At 50.1% G+C, this 25,403-nt stretch overlaps 1 protein-coding gene across 3 annotated transcripts in view; it reads left to right on the top strand.

The window, feature by feature from the left end:
• The window catches only part of NLRC5 (NLR family CARD domain containing 5), a 99,414-nt gene extending 96,471 nt beyond the window's left edge, over positions 1–2,943 (top strand). For all 3 annotated transcript variants that reach the window (XM_065566953.1, XM_065566952.1, XM_065566954.1), the window contains one exon: positions 723–2,943. In XM_065566953.1, the coding sequence (XP_065423025.1) occupies positions 723–804 (82 nt within the window). In that variant the 3' untranslated portion in view covers positions 805–2,943. The remainder of the gene's footprint in view (positions 1–722) is intronic.
• The last annotated feature ends 22,460 nt before the right edge of the window (positions 2,944–25,403 follow it).

The following is a 25,403-nucleotide window of genomic DNA, read 5'->3' as shown; positions in this document are numbered from 1 at the left end:
GACCCCTTTGTTTCCCCCAGCTTGAGTCCTTGCTTAGCCAAGCTCTACGTATTGAACTCCCTTTAACCTCTTCCCTAGTCCCTCCAGCCCTGTGATCATTCTTGTTACTGTTCTTGGAACTCCCTCCGATTTGACAATATCCGCCTGGTAACGGGGCCCCCAGGGCAGAGCACGGTTATGCCAAGTGCAGTCACAGCAGAGCTGTATAGAGAGAGACTCTTCCCCGTCTTTGTCTTTGCACAAGCTGGTCCAAACGGCATTGGTCTCTTTTGCTGCTGTATCACGCTGGGCACGTCTGCATAACTGGCTGTTCCCTGCTACACCTAGGAATGACCGCATCCCAGCTTTCTCCCTCTCGTTACGTTTTGGAATATTTTTTTGCGGGTTTATTAGGTCAGCTCTTCCTCCCACTTCTGATACCACAATAAACCCTCGTCTTTTGAATCAGAAATCTCTCCCCCAAGATAGACAACTCATCCCACCCCAGCTGGCAGGTAAAAAGCCATTGTGCTGCCCAACGCCAGCTGCAGCTCTGCCTCTGAAGCAGTGCTACCCCCAGACCCCTCTCACCACTGGGCCTGCGTGCCAATGGCCCAGGCCTCCCTCACCAATCAGCCCCTGTGGATTAGGAGCAGACAGTTATGAACTGCACCCCAGCAGGAAGGAGGGAGGGTATCTGGGGATATTTCGAACCACTAATAACCCATGCGATGTCGTTTTAGGCTTTGGAACAATCCAGTACCCAAGAACATTGAAGAAAGTCTTACGAAGCAAGATGCAAGATTGCATTTCTCATTCTTTTAATAAAGGAAGAACATTAAATGACTAAGAGCTGATTTGGTAGGGTAGGTAAGCCAGGTACCACTACTGCTATCCTGGTGAATTGCACTGAAAAGGAGCCTAGAGAAACAGAGAAAGCAGAATTCTAAAAATAAATATTGTAAGCATGTGGCATTCTAGCCCTGCTCTTAGAACACAGAGGTAACTCTGACTATTATATAAACCTCAAACTAAGCTTCCTCCTGAGTTTAGTTATTCTGATGTTACTCCCTGCAAGACCTCTCTGTTCCTGGCCTTAGTTCCCGTCTACCTCAAAGAGAGATTTAATCTTTTATACTCCTGGGTTGAAGCCAATAAGATCCACTGGATCTGGCAGTCAGGGTGAGTCAGAAGACTAGCTCTGTATCTTTATACAGGACCATAAGACCTGATACCAGGATGAGTCAGAAGAACTCTGCATCTCAGTGTGAGGAGCTAGAACCTAACACCCTATTGCAAATACTCTCCAATGTGTTGTTTGAATATGGTGTATGTTTCCCTCAGACCAATATCATTTCTAAGGCTGGGCAAAATATTCACAACAAACCGGTGACTGCTTGGCATTTTGTTTTGATTCTGCACACTACTGTGTGAACATCAGCCTATTGTCAAGCAATCAAAGATCAATCTTCACATTTTGATCGCGTAAAGATCAAGTTTCAATGAGAAAATAACTGTTTCATAATGAGCAAAGTCTGGAGGCTGCAAAATGGCATAGAACAAAATTGTAAATACAGTGTGAGAGGTATTTCAGGGTGGGGGCAGGAGAAAGCTATTCCAGGAGAAAGATATTTTCATACTGCTTTAACTGTTTCACGGGGCTTGGAATGCTAAATGGGGCCCTCTATTTGAAATTGCACTAACCTGTTTGAGGTGAAGGGGGGGTTGCGTGGTCTTGGATGAAATGCTGCAATCGCTACATGGGCCCAATCCTGCGATCTGATCTGTGTGAGCATGTAGTCAAAGGGACTGTCCATGCATATCCAGTGGCAGGATGGGAGCCATGCGGAGCACCTTATTTATACCCATTCATTGCAATGTGGCTGACTTGTACGTTTGGTACTGTAAATATTTAATCTCTGAAATGAAATGGGTTTATTTATCGACTTGTTTACAGCCGTGGTTTGGATTGGGAGCTGCATTCTGTTGTATTAAAAGAAGCATTTTTTAGCAATGACGAGTGCTGATAAGTGAAGAGCACATGTCCTGCTGGTTCCCACTGTTCCATGAAGTATGGGGAGTGATTGTTTTTATTGAAAGATCAGTGTTAAGTTTCCCAAGGTGCATATTTGGTTTTGATTTTTATGACTCATTTGGTTGCAGCGTGGTTATACTCTGAAAAGGGATGGGGCAGGGGAGCCCAAAGTCACCAGTGAGCTTCCATATTTAGGTCCAAATTCAGTAAGGCACTTGAGCATGTGTGACTTGAGCATGCGCTCAAAGTTAAGCACGTGCTTTGGTGGATCTGGGTTGTATCTCCTTTCCATGTTTCCAGATGGAATTTACTTTGTTTACAAGTGAAAATAGGATTTTTCTAACTGCCAGCCTAGCAAACGGCAGCTGAGTGACTCCGGGTGACCTGCTGTGGCTACTGAACCCAAGAAGCGTCTGTGAGTTTGAGTTCTGCCCTTAGCAGGTTTCTGAGAACATGTGTGGGACACATTAATTGTTCTCTGCCTACATGGTCTCCTCCCAGAAGTTTAGGTGGTCAGATTAGCTGATTCTAATGGTCCCTTCTGGCCTGAAAATCTATGACACTCAGGCTGGGAACCTAAAAGTCAAGTTGATTTCTTCCAGCGTTGGCAGCGTTGTGCACTGAATTGTGATCACAGTTTTGTCACCTTCAAAAACAGCTATTGCAGAAGTTCTGTGCTTTTAGCACCCACTCAGTAAAACAAAAATTCTAAAAACAAATTATAGCACTTGTAAAAACAGATTTCTTTGCCTGTTTTATCATTGTATTGATAACACTGTAACTTCTACATTTGGACATGCTGAGATTCTACTCCAGTTTATTTTCCTCTTTCATTGGTTGGAAACATTCACTGTTGTACATATTTTTATGCATTTTAATGAGAGCATATGTGTGATTATTGAATAAATAAGAGCGCCTGGGATTCTGAAGCTGTTTGACTTACTTTCGTGTTCTGTTTCTAGTCCATTTCACTTTCTGGTGCTTGGGCATTAGTGCACAACAGCTGCATAGGGGTCAAAACATTGTGAAGCAAATGTTGTTATTAATCATGTTTATTATGACAGCACTGAGAGAGAAACCGAGAATGGGGTCCCATTGTGCTGGGCTAGTGCGGTACAAACACGGTGCATGGTGAGCAATCCCTAAAAACACGCTGTAAAAAGTCCCTGCCCCAGAGAACCTACAAGCGAATTAAGCAAATGCAGTATTGCCATATAAGTCACGAGTCAGGTCCACAAACATCAAGAGATTGGCTCAAAAATCACAAGATTTTTTTTTAAATAATTTTGAGGTTTTTATTTACCGTCTGCTTTTTAACTTTTAGGGAGCACTCGGGTCACAGTTTCAATCTTTTTTCCCCCAACAGTGAAAGATAGAAACATACTATTTGTTTTTTTACACAAAAGCTGAGATTGTCAGATAGTCACATGATTCTGTGAGGTGGGTCTCCAAGGCCTTGGCTACACTTACCGGCAAGTTCGACGGCTGGAAATCGAACTTCTGGGTTCGACTTATCGCGTCTAGTCTGGACGCGATAAGTCGAACCCGGAAGTGCTCGCCGTCGACTGCGGTACTCCAGCTCGCTGAGAGGAGTACCGCGGAGTCGACGGGGGAGCCTGCCTGCCGAGTGTGGACCAAGGTAAGTTTGAACTAATTCGAAATAAGGTACTTCGAACTTCAGCTACGTTATTCACGTAGCTGAAGTTGCGTACCTTAGTTCGAATTAGGGGGGGTAGTGTAGACCAAGCCTAAGAAACACACCAAATAGCGTGAGACTCAGGTTAAAATTGTGAGAGTTGGCCACACTGCCAACCTTTAAAAATTTAAAACAATCAAAGGGTTTGTGGGGGGGAAATCTGCTCGTGTTAGGGATTATCCTGCTTCCCTTTCTTAAATCTAAGGGCTGGTCTACACGGGGGGAGGTGGGGGGGGAATCGATCTAAGATATGCAACTTCAGCTACGTGAATAGCGTAGCTGAAGTCAAAGTATCTTAGATCGATTTACCTTGGGTCCACACGGCGCGGGATCGATGGCCGCGGCTCCCCCGTCGACTCTGCTACCGCCGCTCGCTCCAGTGGAGTTCCGGAGTCGACGGGGAGCACGTTCAGGGATTGATATATCACGTCTTAACGAGACACAATATATCGATCCCCGATAAATCAATCGCTACCCGCCGATATGGCGGGTAGTCTGGACGTACCCTAATTGTGAGACTTAACTAACCTGAAGAAGAGCTCTGTGTCAGCTCGAAAGCTTGTCTCTCTCACCAACCGAGTCCAATAAGCCCACCGTGTCTCGCTAATCTCCTGGGACCGACGCAGCTACAACAACACTGCATACTAGTTACAGCATCCTTTTCAGAATTCAAGACCAGCTTCCAAACACGTGCCCATCACTGTCCTTTCTACAAAAGCTCATTCTAGCAGCAAAAGAAACAAATATCATATATACACAAAAGCAAAGACAGACCTGAAACCAAACCCCTTCCAAACCATGAGGTGTCAGTATAACCTAAGAGATGGGGAAAAATCTGTTCCTATTCTAGAATATATATATATATATATAGTATATCAAATAGGGCTAGACACTGTAGTTTGAACACACACATTCCGACCTCAGCTGTCTAAAGTCAAGGCACGTGGACTCTGCAGCGGACTGCACCCAATTGTTGCTCAGGACCTCTCCAGTCTGTGGAGCTCTTGAAATTCCATGGCAGCTTCATCTGAATTTTTCAAATTCAGGTTTGTATTGAATTAAAATAAAAAAAAATAATCCAATCAGCCCCCGCTTATTTTTTAAATTAAGTTCCATTTATTTTGTGCTGCTCCCCACGTAAATAGGAATTTACATGTGGAGAAGATCTCCGGTGGTGGGGTTTTGCGTTTGGTTTTTTCTTCCAGTTTTACATAACAGGAGTCAATTGTTGGAAGCTTCCGTTCGACAAATTCAGCCTTGAAATAATAGACAGTTTCCTAGCACTGAGGGTGATTAAACATTAGAACAGCTTCCCAGGGGAGTGATGGACTCACCATTGCTTGGCGTCTTTAAAATGAGATTGGGTAGCTTTCTAAAAGATACGCTTTAATCCAGCTTCTGGGAGATGTTCTACAACTTGTGCATTGGGGCGGGGGGAGGGGTTGGATGGTGGTGGGGGTCCTTTTTGGCCTTGGAATCTGAATCCATGAGTTCCCTCTATTCATTCCCTTCATGTCCTCATGGGAGGACAGGATTGCTTGCATTGCCCTCAATATGCTTATAACTCTAGCAGCTCTGCATTAAAATAATGGCTGTAATCAAATCTCATGCTCCAGGGCTTCAGCCAGTCAGGTGCAGGGGTCAGGAAGGGTTTTCCCTCCCAGTGCACAGTTGGTCAGATACGTTCTTCTTTTTTGGGGGGTGGGACGGAGGTTGGTTGGTTTTTTTGTTAGTTTGTGTGGCTCTGAAGCAGCAGAGCTTTGCCACAGCTGGAGACGGGTACAAAGAATACTCTCTTAGGGCTTGTCTACTCGGGCCCCGGGCCCTGGACTACGGGAGGAGGTGAATTGCAGTGCTCACTAAAGTGCTGCGCTGTAACTGCCCTGTGTAGACACTGCAGGTGCGAGCTAAATGTCCTGTTTGAAACAGGACTGCGTTAGTGCCAACAAGGCACCTTTGATTTCAGAGTTCAAATTGCAGGGCCATGTAGATAAGCCCTTAGATGCCTGGCTGGTGAGTCTTACTCACATGCTCAGCGTCATCCTGATCACCCGATCTGGGATCAGGAAGGAACTTTCCCTGAGGTCAGCTTGGCAGGGGGCCTGCAGGTGGGGGAGAGGGTGGTTGCTTTGCTCTGTAGCACAGGGGGTATCGCATCTGCGAGGATCATTTGAGCACGTCTCACCGAATCAATTCCCTGCCATCACCCGGTGCCTCCAGCACTGTGGGTGAAACGTAATGGACTGTGATATGCCAGACTATGTCATCCATCTGACTATATGTAGCCACTTCATAGAAGTCTTCAGGGGGAAGCTGGAGTTTTGGAAGCTGGCGAGGAGGCAGTTTAGTTGTGTGGCACTCAGGGAGACATGGGAAGTGGTTCGGGATTGCGGGAGGAGCACACTAGCTGGATGCATCTGCTCAATTGTTCAGCGGTGAAATAGTTCACGGGGTTGACATTTAGATGGTCACCATTCGTTTTCCGCCTTTTCACCCCACTGAGATGGATGTGGGCAGTACACTCATCTCAGAGCTATTGTTTGGGGAGTTCTGCCTCTCAGGAAGACAGCACAGAACTTGGTTCACAATGGTAGGTGTTTTTGCCTGAGACTGGAACGTTGAAGAATAAAAAACTAGAAGCTGAGATTGTGGAACATAGCCCTGTGGGAAGGACCAGCTTCTGCGGGAAATTCCCTAGCTCTGAAATACACAGAGCCATGACTAGCTAACCTCGTTCGTGTGATTGACATAAGGACGGTCACAGGGATCTCTGGGACAAGAATCAGGACAAGACAAGTACATGGGTGTCGGGACTTTTCTCTTGCTACTGACCTTTGTGACCTGAATACGCAGGAAAGCGGAAAACATTTGGTTAGGGAAATAGAAGGTTTCAGCTTCCTGGGAAACAGCATTGCATCAGGGAGGGACATAAGGAACACAGCTGGGATTTTCAAATGGGGTATGTGCCGGGGTGATTGGCTCTCTAAGTGGGACGAGGCCAGTGCACCTGTGACTCGTAAGCTGCCTCCCAACTGGACTCAGATAGCTCAGTGGTTTGAGCATTGGCCTGCTAAACGCAGGGTTGTGAGTTCAATCCTTGAGGGGGCCACTTGGGGATCTGGGGCAAAATAAGTACTTGGTCCTGCTAGTGAAGGCAGGGGGCTGGACTCGATGACCTGTCAAGGTCCCTTCCAGTTCTAGGAGATGGGATATCTCCATTAGAATAGAATAATAAGATACCTGAGCCATAGAAGAGGGGAGGCAGGGCCAGTTGAGAAGTGGCAGCAGGAGCGGCACAGAGTTGCCTGGGGGGAATGAGCTATATGAGAGCTGAAAGAAAGCAGTAAGTGGGAGCTGCTGGTGATGAGCTCCAAAGGAAGCTGTTTGGAGGATTGGCCAGAGTTGGGGAGCCCTGTCGAGTTACAGGAGAAGCCCATGGGCAAAGGACAAGAACTAGCTTGGTTGGAGCAAGCCAGGCCTAGAAGCAAGAGGTGGACTCTGACGGTGGATGCCAGGAACAGAGGTAGGCGAGGAATCCTGGGGAGTGGAACGCCACAGAGGGCCTGAGGCCTGTTGGGGGGAGCCCAGGAATAAGGGGTTGGTCCTGGAGGGAGGTTCCCTGAACGGGGATAGGACACCTGGATGAGGAGAGCTGGAGAGTGGAATGTTGTGGGGACCCTTCTTGTGGCCCTGAGAGACCTGACTTGGGGCTACAGGGGAAAACTTGTGAGACAGAAGCTCATGGAAATCACAGGGCTGGAGACTGGGGCCTTGGGACAGGGGCTAAGGGACTGGGACGGGGGGTTAATGACTCTCAGGCGGCTGCCCTGGACGGTGACTTTTCAATGGGATTGAAGAGCTGCTCTGTTGTAACCTTGTGGGATGTGGGGAGACCGGTTGTCTCCTGCGGTTCTGTGGATTACTGTACGGGGACAGGCATAAACCATGCCCAGTGCTGGGTCTTGGAACTGGACACTGAGGCCTGGCGTTTTAAAGGTGTTTAGGTATTGCTGCTCTCAGCATTGCAATGCCTAGCTGATCTAGGAGCCTGTCTCACTTGCAAGAGGGATTTAGGTATCTAGAATCCTGGTGGTGGGATTTTGGTGCTCAAACAGGGCTCAAATAGTGCCAGAATGTCCCGGATTGCCGCTACGGGCAGCCCACAGGACGTTCTGGTACTATACCCGACGAGAGAGGTCTGTGGGCGTGCGTTTGGGGCACCTTTTTTCAGGACTCGCACACTGCTCTTAAGTGCCTAAATCCTCTTGAAAATGGGATTTAGGCTCCTAAATCAGGGGTTGCGAGTGCAGAAATACCTTTTTTTTTTAAAGAGTGAGTCAGAGAGACTTTCTATATGACCATGTCTCTGCAGGGCTGAACGCAGGGGAAACGGAGCCAGGCAGACAGGTTGTGTGGCAGTTTCCCACAGGGGGTTGCTCTAGGCAGAGGCTACTCAGTGACAGGCTCCCACTGACTTGCGGAGCCTTTGACAATCCCAGCCCAGGGCACTGTTCTGTTCAGCAGCTGCAAGAATATCAGGCTAATGGAAATACAACGCTGCCTTTAGCCAAGGCAGCAGGAGCTTTGAGATGAGGGTGTGTCCACATTGCAATTAAATCCCGGGGCTGGCCTTTGCCAGCTAACTTGGGCTCGGGCTAAGGGGCTGTTCAATTGTGGTGGAGCCGTTTGGGCGTGGGCTTGCCCAGGTTCTAGGACCCGGCGGGGATGGAGGGCCTCACAGCCTGACTGCAACTGGACAGACCCTTAGTCCACGCCCTGCAAGCCTGGGTCAGCTGGCATGGGCCAGCCTCCGGTGTCTAATTGCAGTGTAGACGTACCTGGAGATTGCCATGTTGGTTCTGTGCAGCGTCTCCTAGTGCTTCGAGGGGGTGTGTCATTAATCAACAGAGTCCTCAAAAGTCAGGGTGTGTTTGAAAAATTTCACTGCGCCAATGCACTGATCCTTTATCAGCGGGATCAACGCCTGCCAACGGGGTGGTGGGCTCAAGGGCGGAAGGGACCTATAGAGGTCATCTAATCCATCCCTCCCCATGCTGAGGCAGGACCACGTACACCTAGACGATCTCTGATGGGTGTTTGTCCAATCTGTTCTAGATAACTTCTGATGAGGGGGATTCCAGGTTCCAAGGTAACCTGTTACATGTGCTCTTATGAAGAGTAGATGATATTTTCCCATTACGTATTGCATGTTACTAGAATCCCAGACATTTCACACGTGCACACATTGTTTGAATAGCTTTAAGGACACGACACAAACTAACCTACATTTCGCTACCCGTGATGTTGACATAAATAGTTCAGTTAACGCTGGCGGTTTTCTTATCTCTTCTAGGCCATTCACTCAGACAAGATTAGCATCTGCTGACACAGTGGTTTAAGAAGCAATCGCTTTCTGCCTCTGTCACATCTGTCCCCCTTATCCCTCTCCACATGTGAAGAATCTTCTCAGGGGATTGCAGTCCTCTGCTGATCACAACCTTGTTACTCTCAGTGGTGTCTAAATAGGGTGTGCCACCAGGAGTTTAGACAGGTCGGTCTTGTGGTTCAAGTACTAGACTGGGATGCAGGAAATCTGGACTCCCTTCTCAGCTCTGCCACAGACTTGCTGTGTGACCATGGTCAAGTCACTAAATCCTGTCATTAAAATTGTAAACACTTTGGGTCCGGGACTGTCCATTGTACAGCACCTGGCACTACAGGGCCCTGGCCATTTGCTGAGATCTCTAAGTTCTGCTGTAGTGCATACAATAATAATACATCCCTTTCATTTCTAGTGTTTCCCCCACCCTCCTCTCCTTGCTGTCCCTTTTGCCTCCTACCATCCCCAACCCTGTGCCAATGGAGCTTTGTCACCGACTGCAATAGAGCCAGGATTTCAACTTCTGTTTGTTACCTGTAGTGTATCTACTTGTACCCAGAGAGTGAAAGCACCTAATAATAGTGGGGAGGATGAAATAATGCCCCCAGTAGGACCCAACTGCTGGTTCAGAAATACCCAAAATATCCGTCACTTCCCGGTAGTCTTCTGAGCAGTCTCGTCTATTCTCTGTATACAACTCAGCCTGGTAACCTACTGATTAACTGAGGATAGAAGCTCATTGTTGAGATGCCTCCCAGAGACTGTAGAAATGTAGGACTGGAAGTGACCTTGATAGGTCATCTAGTCCATTGCCCTGCACTGAGACTGGACTAAGTATTAGCTAGACCATCCCTGACAGGTGTTTGTCCAACCTGCTCTTAAAAATTCCCAATGATGGAGATTCCACCACCTCCCCCTAGGCTTAACCACCCTGACAGGAACCTTTTCCTAATGTCCAACCTAAACTGCCCTTACTGCAATTTAAACTCATTACTTCTTCTCCTATCCTCAGTGGTTAAGGAGAACAGTTTACCACCCTCCTCTTTACAACCACATGTAACCCTTCTGCCAGGTGGAGCCGGCAGTGACCAGGGCCGCGTTTAATATATCTAGGGGTTCCTTTCCATTGATACAGCACAGAACTGGCTCAACCCCCCACCCAGGAACCTGGGGAATTTACACACCACCCCTGGGCGCCTCTGAGAGGCAATACTTCCCCACTCTGAGTGTAGAAAAGAAACTGTTAATGAAAGGAGGGAAGTCCCCAACATTAATTAGGGGAAATGCCACAAGCAGAATTCATAATCATAAAACTGTCAGCAGGACGTCCACCCCAGAGTGTGTGGGGCAGTGTCTTCCGCCTCACGTTCTTGAGTCCTACAACCAAAAGTTCCTTTTCTGTGCCCCTTTGCTCCCTCACCATACCCCACTCACAGTGGTTATCCTTGGTCAGAGGCGCATCTGTGTGAGTTCACCTCCCACCAGGGAAGAAGGCACCTGGCTTGCTCTGTCATCTGAGCACTTGCTTTGCCTGGCTGCCCTGCCAGCCGCTGCTCCTCGCGGGCCGCTCGTTCTGCTCACCGCCTCACCAGCTACTCGGTCGCCAGCCGACTGTCAGTCACCTTCTGCTGCCACCTGCCTCTCTGCTGTGACCTCTGCACATCCGTCTCTTAGTAATGTTCAGCTCTTTGCAGGCTGGGCAGAAACACGGGCCCACCACAACTGATTTCAGCTCTGACTGAACATTTAAAAGAACAAAAGGCTCCTAATGAAGTCTATTTAGCTCTTTCTTTTAACAGTGGGGAGGAACAGGTTAAACCAGACCGGGGATCTTTGGGGAGCGGCCACACTTCCTGGCTGAGACACCTGTCCCCACGCCTCTTACTTTTACAGGGGTCTGGCATTCGAGCCCCTGGCTTGGTAAGTTCCTTTCAGCTGAGGGTGACCCCTCAAAGCTCAGCACAGTTGTGCTCTCCTTTAGTCCTACAATGAAGATGATAACATTTCACTACCCCTGCATTCAATACTAAAGTGATTTGTAGCCCAACACCAGCCAAAGCCGATCACTTGGGGCTACACAACTCCTGTCTGCTAGATACCTACGCAGAGCAGGTGTATTAATGTAAATACAGTTTGCTCCTGAAGTCTTTCCCCCTCCCAAATTGCTGTCAGGGGATAGTTCATTCAGACCCTGCTTACACATACTTGAAAACTTATCTTCTTTTCTCCAGACTAAACAAACCCATTTTTTCAATCATTCCTCGTAGGTTATATTTTCTGAAATGTTAATCATTTTTGTTGCTCTTCTCTGGACTTTCTCTAATTTGTCCACATCTTTCCCGAGGTGTGGAGCCCAGAACTGGACACAATGCTTCAGTTGAGGCCTTATCAGTGCTGAATAGAGTAGACGATTTCTCTTGTATCTTGCTTACAACACTCCCGCTAATCCATCCCTGAATGATGTTCAGGAGGTGTGAGGGCGGGTTGGCTTTTTTGGTGGGGGTTTTTTTCCCCAACGGTATTACATTGTTGACTCCAGCATAGTTTGTGATCCACTATGAACCCCAGATCCCTTTCCGCAGTATTCCTTCCTAGGCAGTCATTGTCCATTTCGTATTTGTGCAATGGATTGTTCCTTCCTCAGCGTAATACTTTGCATTTGCCAGGACTGCAGAAGACAGAGGGACAGATAAGGGGTAATGATTGGAACTCATAGCATGCCCTCCCTCAGGAAGGCAGAGTCCCTTCTACTCAGATACCATCAGTATCTTTCTCATTATAGCTGTTGCAGGTAGGGATGCCTATACCTAAGGTTGCCTGACATGTCCCATTATAACACCCTAATTTCAGTGTGAATGGTGAAAGTTTGGCAAAATTAAAAGAACTGAAACTTCCTTTGCTCTTTGTCTTCTTCAGTCTGAATTTTTTTGTACAGAGAGCAAACATCAGTAAAGCTGTTTGGTGCCATTCTTGATTGGCTAAGCTTCCAAAGCTAAATCACCAACATAGTGGGTGCTAATTAGCATCTCTGCTTGCTGTCACAATAGGGAGACCAAGGACTGGCTTGAGCCCTGGAGTGCAAATGACCCTCCTTTCCTAAGATCTGGTCCCTTCAGCTCAGTAATGAGGCACATTGGTGAGACTGTGTGGGTGGGTGGGTGGGCGGGGAGAGAAACTTACTGCCCTTGTTCTGCGAATACAGACGTTTTCTCTGCTCTGAGGTTGTCAGCACAGCACCTCCCACTAGCCTTAAATTCCCTTCTGATTTTTTTTTTAAGGGAAAAAGAAAAAAGGGGAAAAAAAGGTTTTAATGCCAAACTGAAAGATCCAGGTGTCTATCAGATCTGAACTTGAGAGAGCCACGAATTGGCTCTACCTCACTGATGTCCAGTTCATCTCTCACGACACATTAGAGACTCATGGGAAAGATAAGGCAGCTGAGCGTTTATGTCAGTTTTCCACTTACAGAAACAAGCCCGTTACACCAGCTGCATGTATTTGATGTCACTTGGAGTCGGACTTGCCGCTCTGGAAGCATGATCTATTAAGGGTTATTTGTAGGAGTCGGAAGGAAAATGACTACGGCACCTCTTAAATCTTGATACACTTTCCCGGTTGGAAGTGGAACTTACTGACTTCTTCAACAGCCTTTGTGATGGGAGACATGCGTGGGGATGTCCAATAGAGGGCACTGTCTAATAATATCAAAGCAGATGCTCGCCTTTCCAGCCCAGAGGCTGAAACTTTGCTCGTGTCTTTAGTGATGTCACAATCTAGACGAAGCCTCCCTTGTGTCTAGGGTTACCATATTTGAACATTCAAAAAAGAGGACACTCCATGGGAGGGCGGCCCCACCCACAGTCCACCCCCACTCCTCCCATGCCCCGCCCTCACTCTGCCCCAGGCCCGGCCCCCTCCCCGCTCGGCCCCAACACCGTACCCCTCCACACCCCCTGGCACGCCGCTGGCTTGCTGCGTCCCTCCTCAGTCCCCCACCCACTGCTTGCCTCCTCCCACCTGCCACTCACCTCCTCACTCCCCTGCCAGAAACCCCCATGCCCGCCCCGAGAACCCCCTTCTGCCGCTGGCTCGCCGCTTCTTGCCTCCTCACCCCCACCCACCGCTGGCTCCCTCACCACTCACCTCTTCAACCCCCGCTGCCCGCCACTTGCCTCCTCACCCTCCCACCCGCCACTTGCCTCCTCACCCTCCCGCCCGCCACTTGCCTCCTCACCCGCCTGCCAGCCAGCCAGCCACTGGCTCCCTCGCCGCGTACCTCTTCACCACCACCACCCCGCTTGCCTCCTCCCCTCTGCCCACTGCTGGCTCGCCGCCCGCCTCCTCACCCTCCCGCCCGCCACTTGCCTCCTCACCCGCCTGCCAGCCAGCCACTGGCTCCTTGCCCCTCGCCTACTCACCCCCCCCCCGCTGCTGGCTCACCGCTCGCCTCTTCACCCCGCCCCGCTCGCCTACTCACCCCTCCTGCCGCAGGTCCCTCTGGCTCCTAGGATATGGGGCAGCGAGGGGTTTCCACATGCTGTGCCCGCCACAAGCGCGAGCTCTGTGGCTCCCATTGCCCGGGAAAAGCGCTAATGGGAGCTGCCGGACCTGCGGAGCAGGGCTCACAGGCACCGGCAGCGTGCAGAGAGCCCTCCGCCCCCACCGACCCGACCCGACCCGACCCTAGGAGCCAGAGGGACCTGCCGGATGCTTCCTGGGAGCTGCCCCAGGTAAGCACCACCAGGACTCCCCACCTCGCCCCCCAGCAGGCCCCTCTGGCTCTTAGGGTTGGCAGCTCCCATCTAGTGTTACTATATGTCCGTATTTTCTCAGACATTTTTAGATATTTAAAAATTCCTCCCGATGGTGATTTAAGAACTAAAAAGCCGGACATGTCCGGGAAAATACGGAGGTATGGTAACCCTACTTGTGTCCTTTCCAGGAGCAGCCCCACTCATTCCAGTGGGCAAATGGGGGGAAGGGGATGTAAAATCGGACCCTACAGATAACTGAAGAGTACATTTCACACTGGAGGAAACCTCTGGGAAGGGGGCTGCTAATCATCAAAGCGACGCACTCAAGGGGAGGAAGAGACTATAGCAAAACCAAAGTGTCCAATATACCTGTCTAATGTCCAACCCCTGTCTAATGTCTCTCTCCTGGCGCTTGTGGGTGCTTTGGAGATGGGACACACCTGGTCCCTCCAGTCAACATTGTCCCTTCTGGGCAATTTTTAAGGAGCAGCCCCGGTACAGGTACTACCCTCGTATATTTGTCCTTCAAGACTAACACAATGTCTTCACTACAGGCCTCTGCCAACACAGCTGTGTCAGTCAGGGGTGTGAAGAGGTGTGATTCCCTGACTGATGTAGCTGCACTGGCAGAAGCCTCTGGTATAGATGCAGTTACACTGGCCAAACTTCACTTTTATCAGCATAGCTTCTTCCTCGGGGGGAGGGGAGGGTGAGAGAGAGAGAGTGTGTGTGTGTATGTGAGTGTTAGTGGTGCAGAGGGAGTGGGAATAAATTATACTGGTACAAGTGTAACTTTATGTCTATGCGTTGCATCCATGCTAGGTGTGCTTTGCTAGTATAACATACCAGGATTCCCTAGTGCTCCTAGTGTAGACATGGCCTAAACTGTCATGATGCATCCTGTTTGTGAAGTGTATTGCTCAGTGCTTCCCCAACTAGTGGCTGATATACACAGAGAACAGCCTACTACTGCTACCAGCTAATAGCTACCCCGTTTAGCTCCAGGGTAGAGGGCTGTGTTGTGCTATGATGCTGAAGGTCCTGGGTGTGACCCGGGAAGGAGGTGTGATGGGGTCAGGCCAGATGGCTACAGGAGAGTGGTGGAAGTTAGATACATTAGCCCCAGATTAAGCAGGCCCCCTTTCCCTGGGTAAAATAGCAGGGACTATTCCAGAACAATCAGGAACCTGCTAGAACCAATTAAGGCAAGCAGGCTAATTAACACCTGGAGCCAATTAGGAAGCTACTAGAACCAATTAAGGCAGGTAGGATAATCAGGGCACCTGATTAAAAAAAGACTTCCCTTCAGTTAGTGAGGGATACACAAGGAGCTGGAAGTGAGAGGGCGTGCTGCTGGAGGATTGAGGAGTACAAACGCTATCTGGCATCAGGAGGAAGGTCCTGCGGTGAGGATAAAGAAGGTGCTGGGCGGAGATCATGGGGAAGTGGCCCAAGGAGTTGTAGTTGTCACACGGCTGTTGCAGGAGACATTGTAGACAGCTGCGATCCACAGGGACCTGGGCTGGAACCTGGATTAGAGGGTGGGCCTGGGTTCCCCTCATCCACCCCCCCAACCAACCTACTATTTGACACAGGAAGAGTTGAGCTGGACTGAGAGTCATGTCAGAGGGGAAGGTCTCTGGCCTGACCCTGACCCACTAGGTGGGACAACCGAGACTGCGGGGATTGTTCTCCTCCCTTTGCCCCATGCTGGCCAGTGATGAGGTTAGCTGAGTGAGTGGCAGGTTTGAGCCACTGGCAAAAGTGGCCAAACGGAGGGCTGCCGTGAACCTCTGAGCGAGCAAATCTGCCAACAAGCACAGGACCCACCAAGGCAGAGGAGGAACTTTGTCACAGAGGTCATTACAATGATATTTGTAGAAGACCTTTTCTGTGGAGGATCCCCACACGTGTCCACCTTGGGCTTCTACCATCCAGCGTTCGGGCAACCTTCCTCTAGTGCCCATCAACAGCGTCTCTAAACTGGCAAAAGAGTCTCTGCAGTGCACTCAGACACCCCTTCTCCATCAGAGCCTTCCCCTAGCTTCTGCCAGAGGAGTGCTGTGTTTAGACTGGGTTTCTGTGCAGAATTCCAGCGAGCATCCTTGTGTTTGCTGTGTCATTTTATCCAGCCATTGTAGGGCCTGCAGCCTGCTATAGCAGATGGAACTGTTATTCCTGGCAATTGAAATCAGTGTGGAGAGAGAGAGAAAGAGACAACAGCAATGTTTCTGGCTATGCTGGGAATGAGCAGCTTCTCCTTCAGTTAAGTGCCTGTTAAAGAGGTCTCCAGATCAGGGTAGAAATGCGGCAGCCATTGGTGGATGATGTGGCTCTTCTGAAGGACCGGGAAAAGGGGCTGAGAAGTTGTCTCCTGAACATGAATGGGAAACGCCACCCGCCTTGCCTGCCAGGGTCAGCACTGCTAATAAAGATGGGGAGGGAAGAAGGAAAGCAGGAAGAAGAACGGCTGGGTTCAATGGCACGTAAAACTTGGTAACAACAGATACGTCTTCATGATGTGCAACCCGTTCGGCCATGGGGAGCTTCTTATCTCCCTGTATCTTTAGAATGAGTTTGGGTTCTGGGAATCTCCTGGATGGGTCCCTTCCAGGTTCCTCACCAGGACTTCGAAGCCTAACTCAAAACCTGGGAACTCAGCCTACAGCATTGGCGATGACCTAGCCAGGAGCTGCCTGGGCAGTTCAGTTCCAACCTACGCACTGGACCAAACTCCTCACACTCTGATCTGGCTCCAGAGGGCTCAGCATGGCCTCATCTCCAAGTCAAAAGAGAGCTAGCCCCTAAAAGGGGTTACATGCAGCTAGTGCGTGTGGTCCCTTCCAGGCAGACATTTAGCCATGCTGAATGTGTCCAATAAACCTGCCTGCTCTTTACCCGAATACTGAGTAGCCATGTGTAACTGAAATGGTTCTTGGAACACAAGAATGGCAGTGGGACAGTGCTTCCTGGTAGGGTGATAGAATGTCCAGGAGGGGCAGGGCCGGCTCTAGCTTTTTTGCTGCCCCAAGCAGCAAAAAAAAGCGCCGCCCCGAGCCTCCCCGCCGAGCGCCGCCAGAACACCCCCCCCCAGAGCGCCGCGCCGCCCCCCCGCCGAGCGCCGCGCCGCCCCCCCCGCCGAGCGCCGCGCCGCCCCCCCGCCCCGAGCGCCGCGCCGCCCCCCCGCCGAGCGCCGGAGCCCGCCCACCCCCTGAGCCGAGTGCTGCCAGACCCCCCCCCGAGCGCCGAGCCCCGCACTGCCCCCCCCAGCGCCGCGCCGCCGGAGCCCGCCCCCGCCCCCCGCCGAGCGCCGCCAGAACCCCCCTCCAGCGCCACGCCCGCGCCACCCCCCTCGCCGAGCCCCGCGCAACCGAAGCCTGCCCCCCCAGTGCCGCGAAGCGCCGAGCTGCGCCGCCGGAGCGCCCCCCCCCCCCCGCGGAATGCCGTGCCGCGCTCCCCCCGCCGCCCCCTTACCAGGTGCCGCCCCAAGCATGTGCTTGGGTGCCTGGTGCCTGGAGCCAGCCCTGAGGAGGGGAGTAGTTTCTGTGTGGAGAGGGGGATTAGGGGCAGGAGCAGCTGAGTGTCTGTAGAGGAGGAGCACAGAGCTCTGACCACCTCATGAGCGAGGAATCCCACCCTGTCAGCAGCTAACTGCATCTCCAGCTCAAGATCCAGTTTCATCTGAGCTGTGTAATACTGCAGCGCGCTCTGCAAACCTCCCATCATCTGAACACAGAGCAAAACCTCCTATCGGCCGAAAACGGAGTAACCTCGGACTGCGGGAATCGCAGGCTCAGGCACGACTGATCCTTGGCAATTGCTAAATAAAAGGGGGAGAGGGAATCTTAATGCACTGAGGGCCAAATCCAGATCTTGGTTACACAAGGGTAAATCTGGCGTAAGTACAACAGAGTCAAGGAAGGAAGGACTGAATATGGGTGACACGGCCGAGGAGACTGAATGGGAGAGCGAGCTTTGCTCCCAAATAGAGCTTCACAGAGAGGATCGGGCCCATTGGGGCAAAGATTCTGAGTCACCCCATAGCACTTCACCGTCAGCGGAGAGAGGTTCTGGAACACCCCTCCAATAGAGGCAGTGGGGCAAACCACCTCACTAGCTGTAAGCTGGAGCGGGATACATTTATGAATGGGATAATATGACTGGGTTGCCCGCAATAGCAGGAGACTGGCCTTGATCACTCAGGCCCCTTCCATCCAGTCCTGTGTTCCCGTGTACCTTGCCAACCCCTAAAACAGCATCTTTGTTGCCATTGTTCTACACCTGCTGAAGGTCCTGCTCCCCCATGGGGGTAGCGCCAGCGACCCTCCGTTAGCACCATGTTGGGAAGGAGAAGTCTGAGATCTATTGGAGGGAGGCCTCATTGACATGAGAACCCCTCTGAACATCTCCAAACCTGTTCCCACAGAGCCTCTTTTCTCCCTTCCCATACCAGGCCTAACTCACCCCAGGACTCATCAACTCCAGCTGCAGCGCCCTCTGAAACGGCTGCTTGGGACTTTCGTGACCTAGTGACAAAGGCCTCTGAACTCAGCGCTCTGTCTGCTTCTCCCGCATCCTCCGCTTTGAAACATTAAACGTCATTGGCAAATGGCACTGCGAAGTCCCAGACGCCCCAGCGAGCCCTCCTAGGCGTGGCCGCGCTACACCGTTGCGTTACGGGCTGCCCCGTTTGCACGGCTCCTGGGCTGTGTGAGCCCAGGCGCTGGATGGTGGGTGGACACGGCGCACCGTATAACAGCACTCGTCAAGGTGCCAAAGTTTGCCAATCCAGGCAAAAGAATGATTTGGATTCCAGCCTGGGAAACGGGATATGCCACTCACCCCCACCCAACCCGTTCCTAGGCAGACCCTTTTGGCTCTCTTTATCCTAGATAATCCAGAGTCAGACTCTTACTGTCTCTGCTAGAATGAGCATCTCCAGTTTCCCCAGGGCCTTGGCCAGAGTTGCCACTTGGCAGCTTTTATTCAAGGCTTTAGTGGCATTTGCCCTTCTTCTCACATTGCAATTGCTGACTTTCCTCGAGTGTCCTTGCAGAGGCAGCATTAGACTTGGTTTCCTAATCCTCAGCTACCTTTTCGCTGCAGCCTCCACTCAAATGGTTCCTTTGCCATCTGTTTAATCCAGCGTCCTTCCCACGCCTACTGTCTGCCATACAAGGGGAAGCAGAGTTAAGGCGCACGGAGGGCGGGATCACACACTCACTAACACTGGTATAAAGCTCAATGAAGTTACTCTGGATTTACACCAATGGAGCTAGAGCAGAATCTGGCCCTACAACTCCCTTCCCCCGTTGTCTCAGTCACACGTGTGAGACGGTTCTCCAGCACCCAGGGACAAGTGAGGGCATCCTTCCTGAGCTGTCTTGCTCACGCTGAAGTCAATGGAAAACATCCCAGTGATTTCAAAGGGAGCAGGATTGGGCCCAGAGGAAGTGAGTGGCTGGGGACTAGGGTGACCCCATGTCCCAATTTTATAGGGACAGTCCTGATTTTTGGGTCTCTTTCTTATACAGGCTCCTATTACCCCCCACCCCCTGGCCCGATTTTTCACACTTGCTGTCTGGTCACCCTACTGGGGACAGAGGCCCAGGTCCTCAAAGGCATTTAGGCTCCTAACTCCCATTGAAATAAAGGAGCCTAAACCCCTTTGTGACTCTAGGGCACAAGTACTGCTAGCAGCTCCACTGCATGGCCCCATCCCGCATGCCACAAGCCCTGACGGTGGAGCACCCACTCACAGTGCATGCGCAGCCGCTGCTCCGAGTCGGGGGTGGAGGGAGGCAGGGCCATGGGGGAGCAGCTGCTCTTCTTGGCATGCTTCCCTCTGAGCCTGGCACATGTCTGAATGGAGTTAACGTAGCTGCAAGTGGCATTAATACTCCCTGCCTGCCTGTGTCTCCTCACCCCCGGGAGAAGGGAGGTTTGCACAAGCATAGGGACGCCAATGAAGCTGGCCTCTGCAAGCGCCTTCAGGCAGAGGCCAGCTGCCACGTGTGTGCTGGGACAGCCTTTGGGAGGGGCTGGCTCTTGCTGGGGTTTCAGTGTCTTTTCGAGGTGGAATCCCTGCTCCGTGCAGGGGTCAGAAGCCAAGCCCCTTTCTAGTGGTCAGGGAGTGGTGTGGGTGGGGGAGTACTCTTCCAAGCTCCGCCCACCCAAATAAGCTCCACCCTTGTGAGTCAACAGAATGAGATGCCACACTACCAGGGCCGGCTCCAGGGTTTTGGCCGCCCCAGTCAGCCAAAAAAAAAAAAAAAAAGCCGCGATCGCGATCTGCGGCGGCAATTCGGCGGAAGGTCCTTCTCTCCGAGCGGGAGTGAGGGACCGTCCGCCAAATTGCCGCCGAATAGCTGGACCTGCCGCCCCTCTCCGGAGTGGCCGCCCCAAGCACCTGCTTGCCAAGTTGGTGCCTGGAGCCAGCCCTGCACACTACGTGCAGCTATTTAAAAGCTGATCGTGCATGTTCTCTGGGCTCCTTGAACGCGGCTTCCCTTCAGTGGGGCTTGATTATGCCATGAGCGTGGCTCTTTCTTGAATGGGGGGAAAAACAAGAGGTGGAATTGCCCAAATGCTCGCTGGAATGAGACGTCTCATACTGTAAACTGAGCAGATCTGTGACCTTCCCTCTGCTTCCTCTCCTTTATGAGCGAGTTAACAATCCTGACATTTAACTTCTGTGTTAACCCCTCACTGAGCTGAATGGGGTAGTTCATATCGCTGAGCGATTGTTCCAGCCCGGCGCGTTGCAGGTAGACATTTCTGCATCGGTTACACTCCATTCACAGTTTTGAAGTTTTCTTCACAACCATAACAGCTAGAGACCTTTTTTTTTTTAATGAAAGCTGAGATTCTGGCGAACAAGAGAGCAGGTTCAGAGAGGAGGTGCCGGCTGCTTCCAAGTCCTACTCTCCAAAACCTCTCCCCCTGGGAAGAGCAGCACCAGGATCACCATATGGTGATTGAATTTCATGGTGTTTCCCGGGGAAGAGTAGGAGAAGCCTCTGGTCTTGGAGAATATCATAATACTCTGTACATTCAGGGCAATCTCACTTCCTGTTTGTCAGAGGAACCAGTGGAGGGCTGGACTTAACTAAATGACCTTGTTGTTAAAGCCCTGGACTAGGAATCAGGCGATCATAGAATATCAGGGTTGGAAGGGACCTCAGGAGGTCATCTAGTCCAACCCCCTGCTCAAAGCAGGACCAATCCCCAACTAAATCATCCCAGCCAGGGCTTTGTCAAGCCGGGCCTTAAAAACCTCTAAGGAAGGAGATTCCACCACCTCCCTAGGGAACCCATTCCAGTGCTACACCACCCTCCTAGTGAAAAAGTTTTTCCTAATATCCAACCTAAACCTCCCCCACTGCAACTTGAGACCATTGCTCCTTGTTCTGTCATCTGCCACCACTGAGAACAGTCTAGATCCATCCTCTTTGGAACCCCCTTTCAGGTAGTTGAAGGCTGCTATCAAATCCCCCCTCACTCTTCTCTTCTGCAGACTAAATAATCCCCGTTCCATCAGCATCTCCTCATAAGTCATGTGGGTTCAGTTCCCAGTTCTGCCACTGATTCCCCATGTGACCTTGGACAAGTCACTTAATCTCTGTGCCTCCGTTTCCTGTCTGTAAAATGGGAATAATTATCTTGTCTATTTATGTTGTAAGGTTTTCGGGACAGGGACTGTTTCTTACTGTTTTTGTACAACGTGGCCCTGATCTCAGTTGGAGCCCCATAGGCATTGCTGGACTACCGATGATGTTGAGATGAGAAGCATAATTGGATTGTTCATCACTCAGAAACTGCTGTGTAGCCGAACCAAGTGAGACTTTGAAATGGATCGCCCCTCCCTTTTGCACCTTATCAAACCGAATAGATGAGAAATGTTGTTAGTCAGGCACCCAAACGCAATCAGGGATTCCAAGTTGGTTCCAAAGGAACAATTTAAGTGAAAAATCTATAGGTTGTTAATTTAAAACAAACACACCCTTCATTTAAAAAAAATCAATTGACTCGATTTTTCTTTAGGCCTGGGTCTACCCTGAAAACTTACGTCAGCATCGCAACATCTGTCAGCGATGTGACAAATCCACATCCCGGAGCGATGTCGCTCTGCCGACCTAACCCCTGGTCCTGTGCTAGGTCGACAGAAGGGTTAATACAGCAATGAGACAACCTTTCCTGTCATGGTAGTGAGAGTCTCCACTGAACCGGTACAGCAGTAGCTGCGCTGCTGTAGCGTTTTAAATGGAGACGTACCCTTAGACTACGCCTCAGACCTACGTTGGTCTAACTACGTCGCTCTGGGGTGTGAAAAATCTACACCGCTGAGCGATATAGCGATACCGACCTAACCCCCCACGTAGACAGCACTATGTCAGTGGGAGAACTTCTCCCGTCAACAGAGCTCCCGCCACTCGGGCAGGTGGATTAACTACGCCGACGGGAGACGCTCTCCTGGCAACATAATGGAGTCTTCACTGACACACAACATCGCTGTACGTGAAGACAAGCCCGAAAACTCTTCCAGTAGTAACAATTCTAGTGTCAGGAAAAAGGGGAAAGAGCCCCTTTAAAATCTTTTACAAAGCACCTAGCAAATGGAGTATACAAACAAAGGAAATATTTAAATCAAAAACCTCCAAGGAGATTTGGTTCCAATTTTATTACCCCTTCTCTGCATCAAAAAATATCCTTCTAGGGCTGAGAATCTGTAAGCCAAGTTTCAGTCCCAAGGAGATAATTGGCCATAAAACACTGAAAATACAGGTTTAGAATAGGAAGTCTGACAGCTCCTTAAGTCCAGTAGAGTGAATTATAGGCATAATATTAGAAAGCCAAGTATCCCTAGACAGTCATGCGTTTCTGTGTCATGATCGCTTGCAGATATTCCAAATGGCTTCCACGGGCTGCCAAAATCTTGTTTTTAAGGATAATGATTGTCTCTGTTCGTGTAGCTTTGGTTCTAGGAGATGCTGGAAGTGAGTTAGAGAATGCAACTATTCTTTAGGTGATCTCTGGTGAGCTCCTAGAACATAAACCAATCTAGGCATAAACGCTCTGGCTTTAATCCAGCAAAGCACTGAAGTACGTGGTTAATTTTAGGCATCATGTGAGGGGTCCCTTTGACTTCAGTGGGACTACTCCCGTGCTTAAGTGCTTTGCTGGATCGTACAAACCACTAATTAGGAGCAAATTCTACCCTCAGATAAGTGCCTGCTGCTCTGAGTCACTTGTGCACTCATCCGAGTACAGCATTTGGCCCTGAGAAAATTAACAGACAGAGCTGACTTTCATATACCTTAAGGCCAGAAAATCATTGCAGGGAGGCATAGCTCAGTGGTTTGAGCACTGGCCTGCTAAACCTAGGGTTGTGAGTTCAATCCTTGAAGGGGCCACTTAAAGGACCTGGAGCAAAATCAGTACTTGGTCCTACTAGTGAAGGCAGGGGCTGGACTCAATGACCTCTCAGGGTCCTTTCCAGCTCTATGAGGTAGGTGTACTCTCCATATTATTTATTATCTAGTCTGATTTCCTGCATAACAAATACCCTAGCATTTCTTCCAGCATTGATCATGCCAAAATTGTTTTAACATGTAACTAATCTAGCCATCGGCTGGACGCCTTCCAAAGGATCTCCTGTATGGAGAACTTACAGATGCTCAAGTTCACTGAGCCGACCTGGGCACAGGTTCAGGGACATTTGCAAGAAGGACCTGAAAACTTTCAGCATCCACAATGAAAGCTGGGAAGATGCTGCTAGCAACGGGCCACCCTGGAGACTTGCACTGTGCCAGGAGGAGAGCTGCTTGAGAGACGGGTAAGTGTAGAGAGCAGAGAGGACAGTGAAGCAGGCCTCAAACCCTAGTAGTGCACCGGCGTCCTCCTCTGGCCCTGCACCTAGTTCCTGCAAAAATTGTGCCAAGGACTGTGGCTTGAGAACTGGACTCTTCAGCCAGTCGTGATGCAGCAGCATGACACAGGTTAACTGACTTGCTTTGGGGCTTATCCCATTGTCTGTTGAGTCGGATAGACAGCCGCAAGCATCTGCTGTATTTCTCAGGGTCACGTGAACCAATAGGACTGTTAACAACTCTCTAGGGTGTTTTGTGTATGGGTAAACATAACATGTCGTCATTGCCTAAGGAGACCACTGGTTTAGATCATGTCAAATTCTGCAGTGGACGAGGAACACACCCTGGCTTGTCTAGGTCACTTTGGCCAGAATCCTATCCCAGGTCTACACTACAGATCTATGTCGATATAACTACATCATGCAGAGGTGTGAAAAATCCACGCCCCTGAGTGATGCAGTTATACCAACCTAACCCCCCTGTGTAGACAGCACTGTGTTGACGGGACAGCTTCTTCCACCAACATAGCTACTACCTCTCAGGGAGGTGGATTAACTACGGGAAGCTCTCCCGGTGGCGTAGGAGTGTCTTCACTTAAGTCTTACAGTAAACGCTTACGATACGGCCTTTTAATTGTAAACCTGCCCCTAGCAGAGCGAACAGAATAGGCACACAATGTGATATTAAGGAGCTGCCTAATAAACCCAGAGAAGGCAGGAAAATCAAAGTCAAGCTGCAACCTTTTACTACATCCTCCAGTTCCCATTTACTTTTGTGGCTCTCCCTTAATGCATCTTGTCTGCCGTTAGAGTCAACTCTTCAGCCCCAGAAATGGGTCTCTCTCTCTCTCTCTCTCTCTCTCTCTCTCTAGTAAGATCTGTAAAGTGCCCTGTACACTGTGTGCTCTGAATAAATAATAGCTGAATAATAATGGTCCTTTAAAAACTGTAGACAGCAGAGGAAAAATAAGGACCTACCTTCCTAATCTTATTTGAAATACTCAGGACAAAAAGGAAAAAAATGGCCATTTATTTTGCTGAAAGGCAGGGGCTGACCTTCGGAAGTGGGCGTGATTGGCCTGTGACTCACTCTGCCATGCTAATGTATAGTGTGCAAAGTGAGCCATTGTCCTATGACTGATTCCCTGCTCGAGGACCCTGGTGGTGATTGTATTAGATGTCATCATATGGGAAGAGATTTTCAGAAGAGCTCACCACCCACAGTAGGGGCTGTGGATTTTCAGAGAACAGTGTGTTGAGTGTGTTTGTTTAATTGGGCCCTTTTTTTAGATGCTTAAAAGGAAGCTGCGCTTTCTTGGAAAATCTAGATCACTTGATGATCAGCTGTTCTGTTCATTCCCTCTGAAGCACCTGGCATTGGCCACTGTCAGAAGACAGGATAGTGGGTTAGATGGACCATTGGTCTGATCCACGATGGCTGTTCTTACATATGGAAGAATCCAGGGGTAGTTAAGGCTGGTGCTTTCATTGTCCTCTGCAGACACAGAATCCCATCTTGCTCCTGTTAAAATTGATGGGAGTTTTGCCATCGACTTCAGTGCAAGCAAGACGTTTGCATGTATGTGGCTATTTGCAGGTGGTGACAGTAATTTAAAGAGACAATGGCCCTGGTGGCAATGGAACAGTTCAGATTGTGTGTGTGTGTTTTTTTTTAACTTGCTTTACTTATG

Source organism: Chrysemys picta, chromosome 14, assembly GCF_011386835.1.
Source record: "Chrysemys picta bellii isolate R12L10 chromosome 14, ASM1138683v2, whole genome shotgun sequence".
Taxonomy (NCBI): domain Eukaryota; kingdom Metazoa; phylum Chordata; order Testudines; family Emydidae; genus Chrysemys; species Chrysemys picta.
Note: the sequence above shows the minus strand (reverse complement) of the source record. Positions and strands in the feature narration are given on the sequence as shown.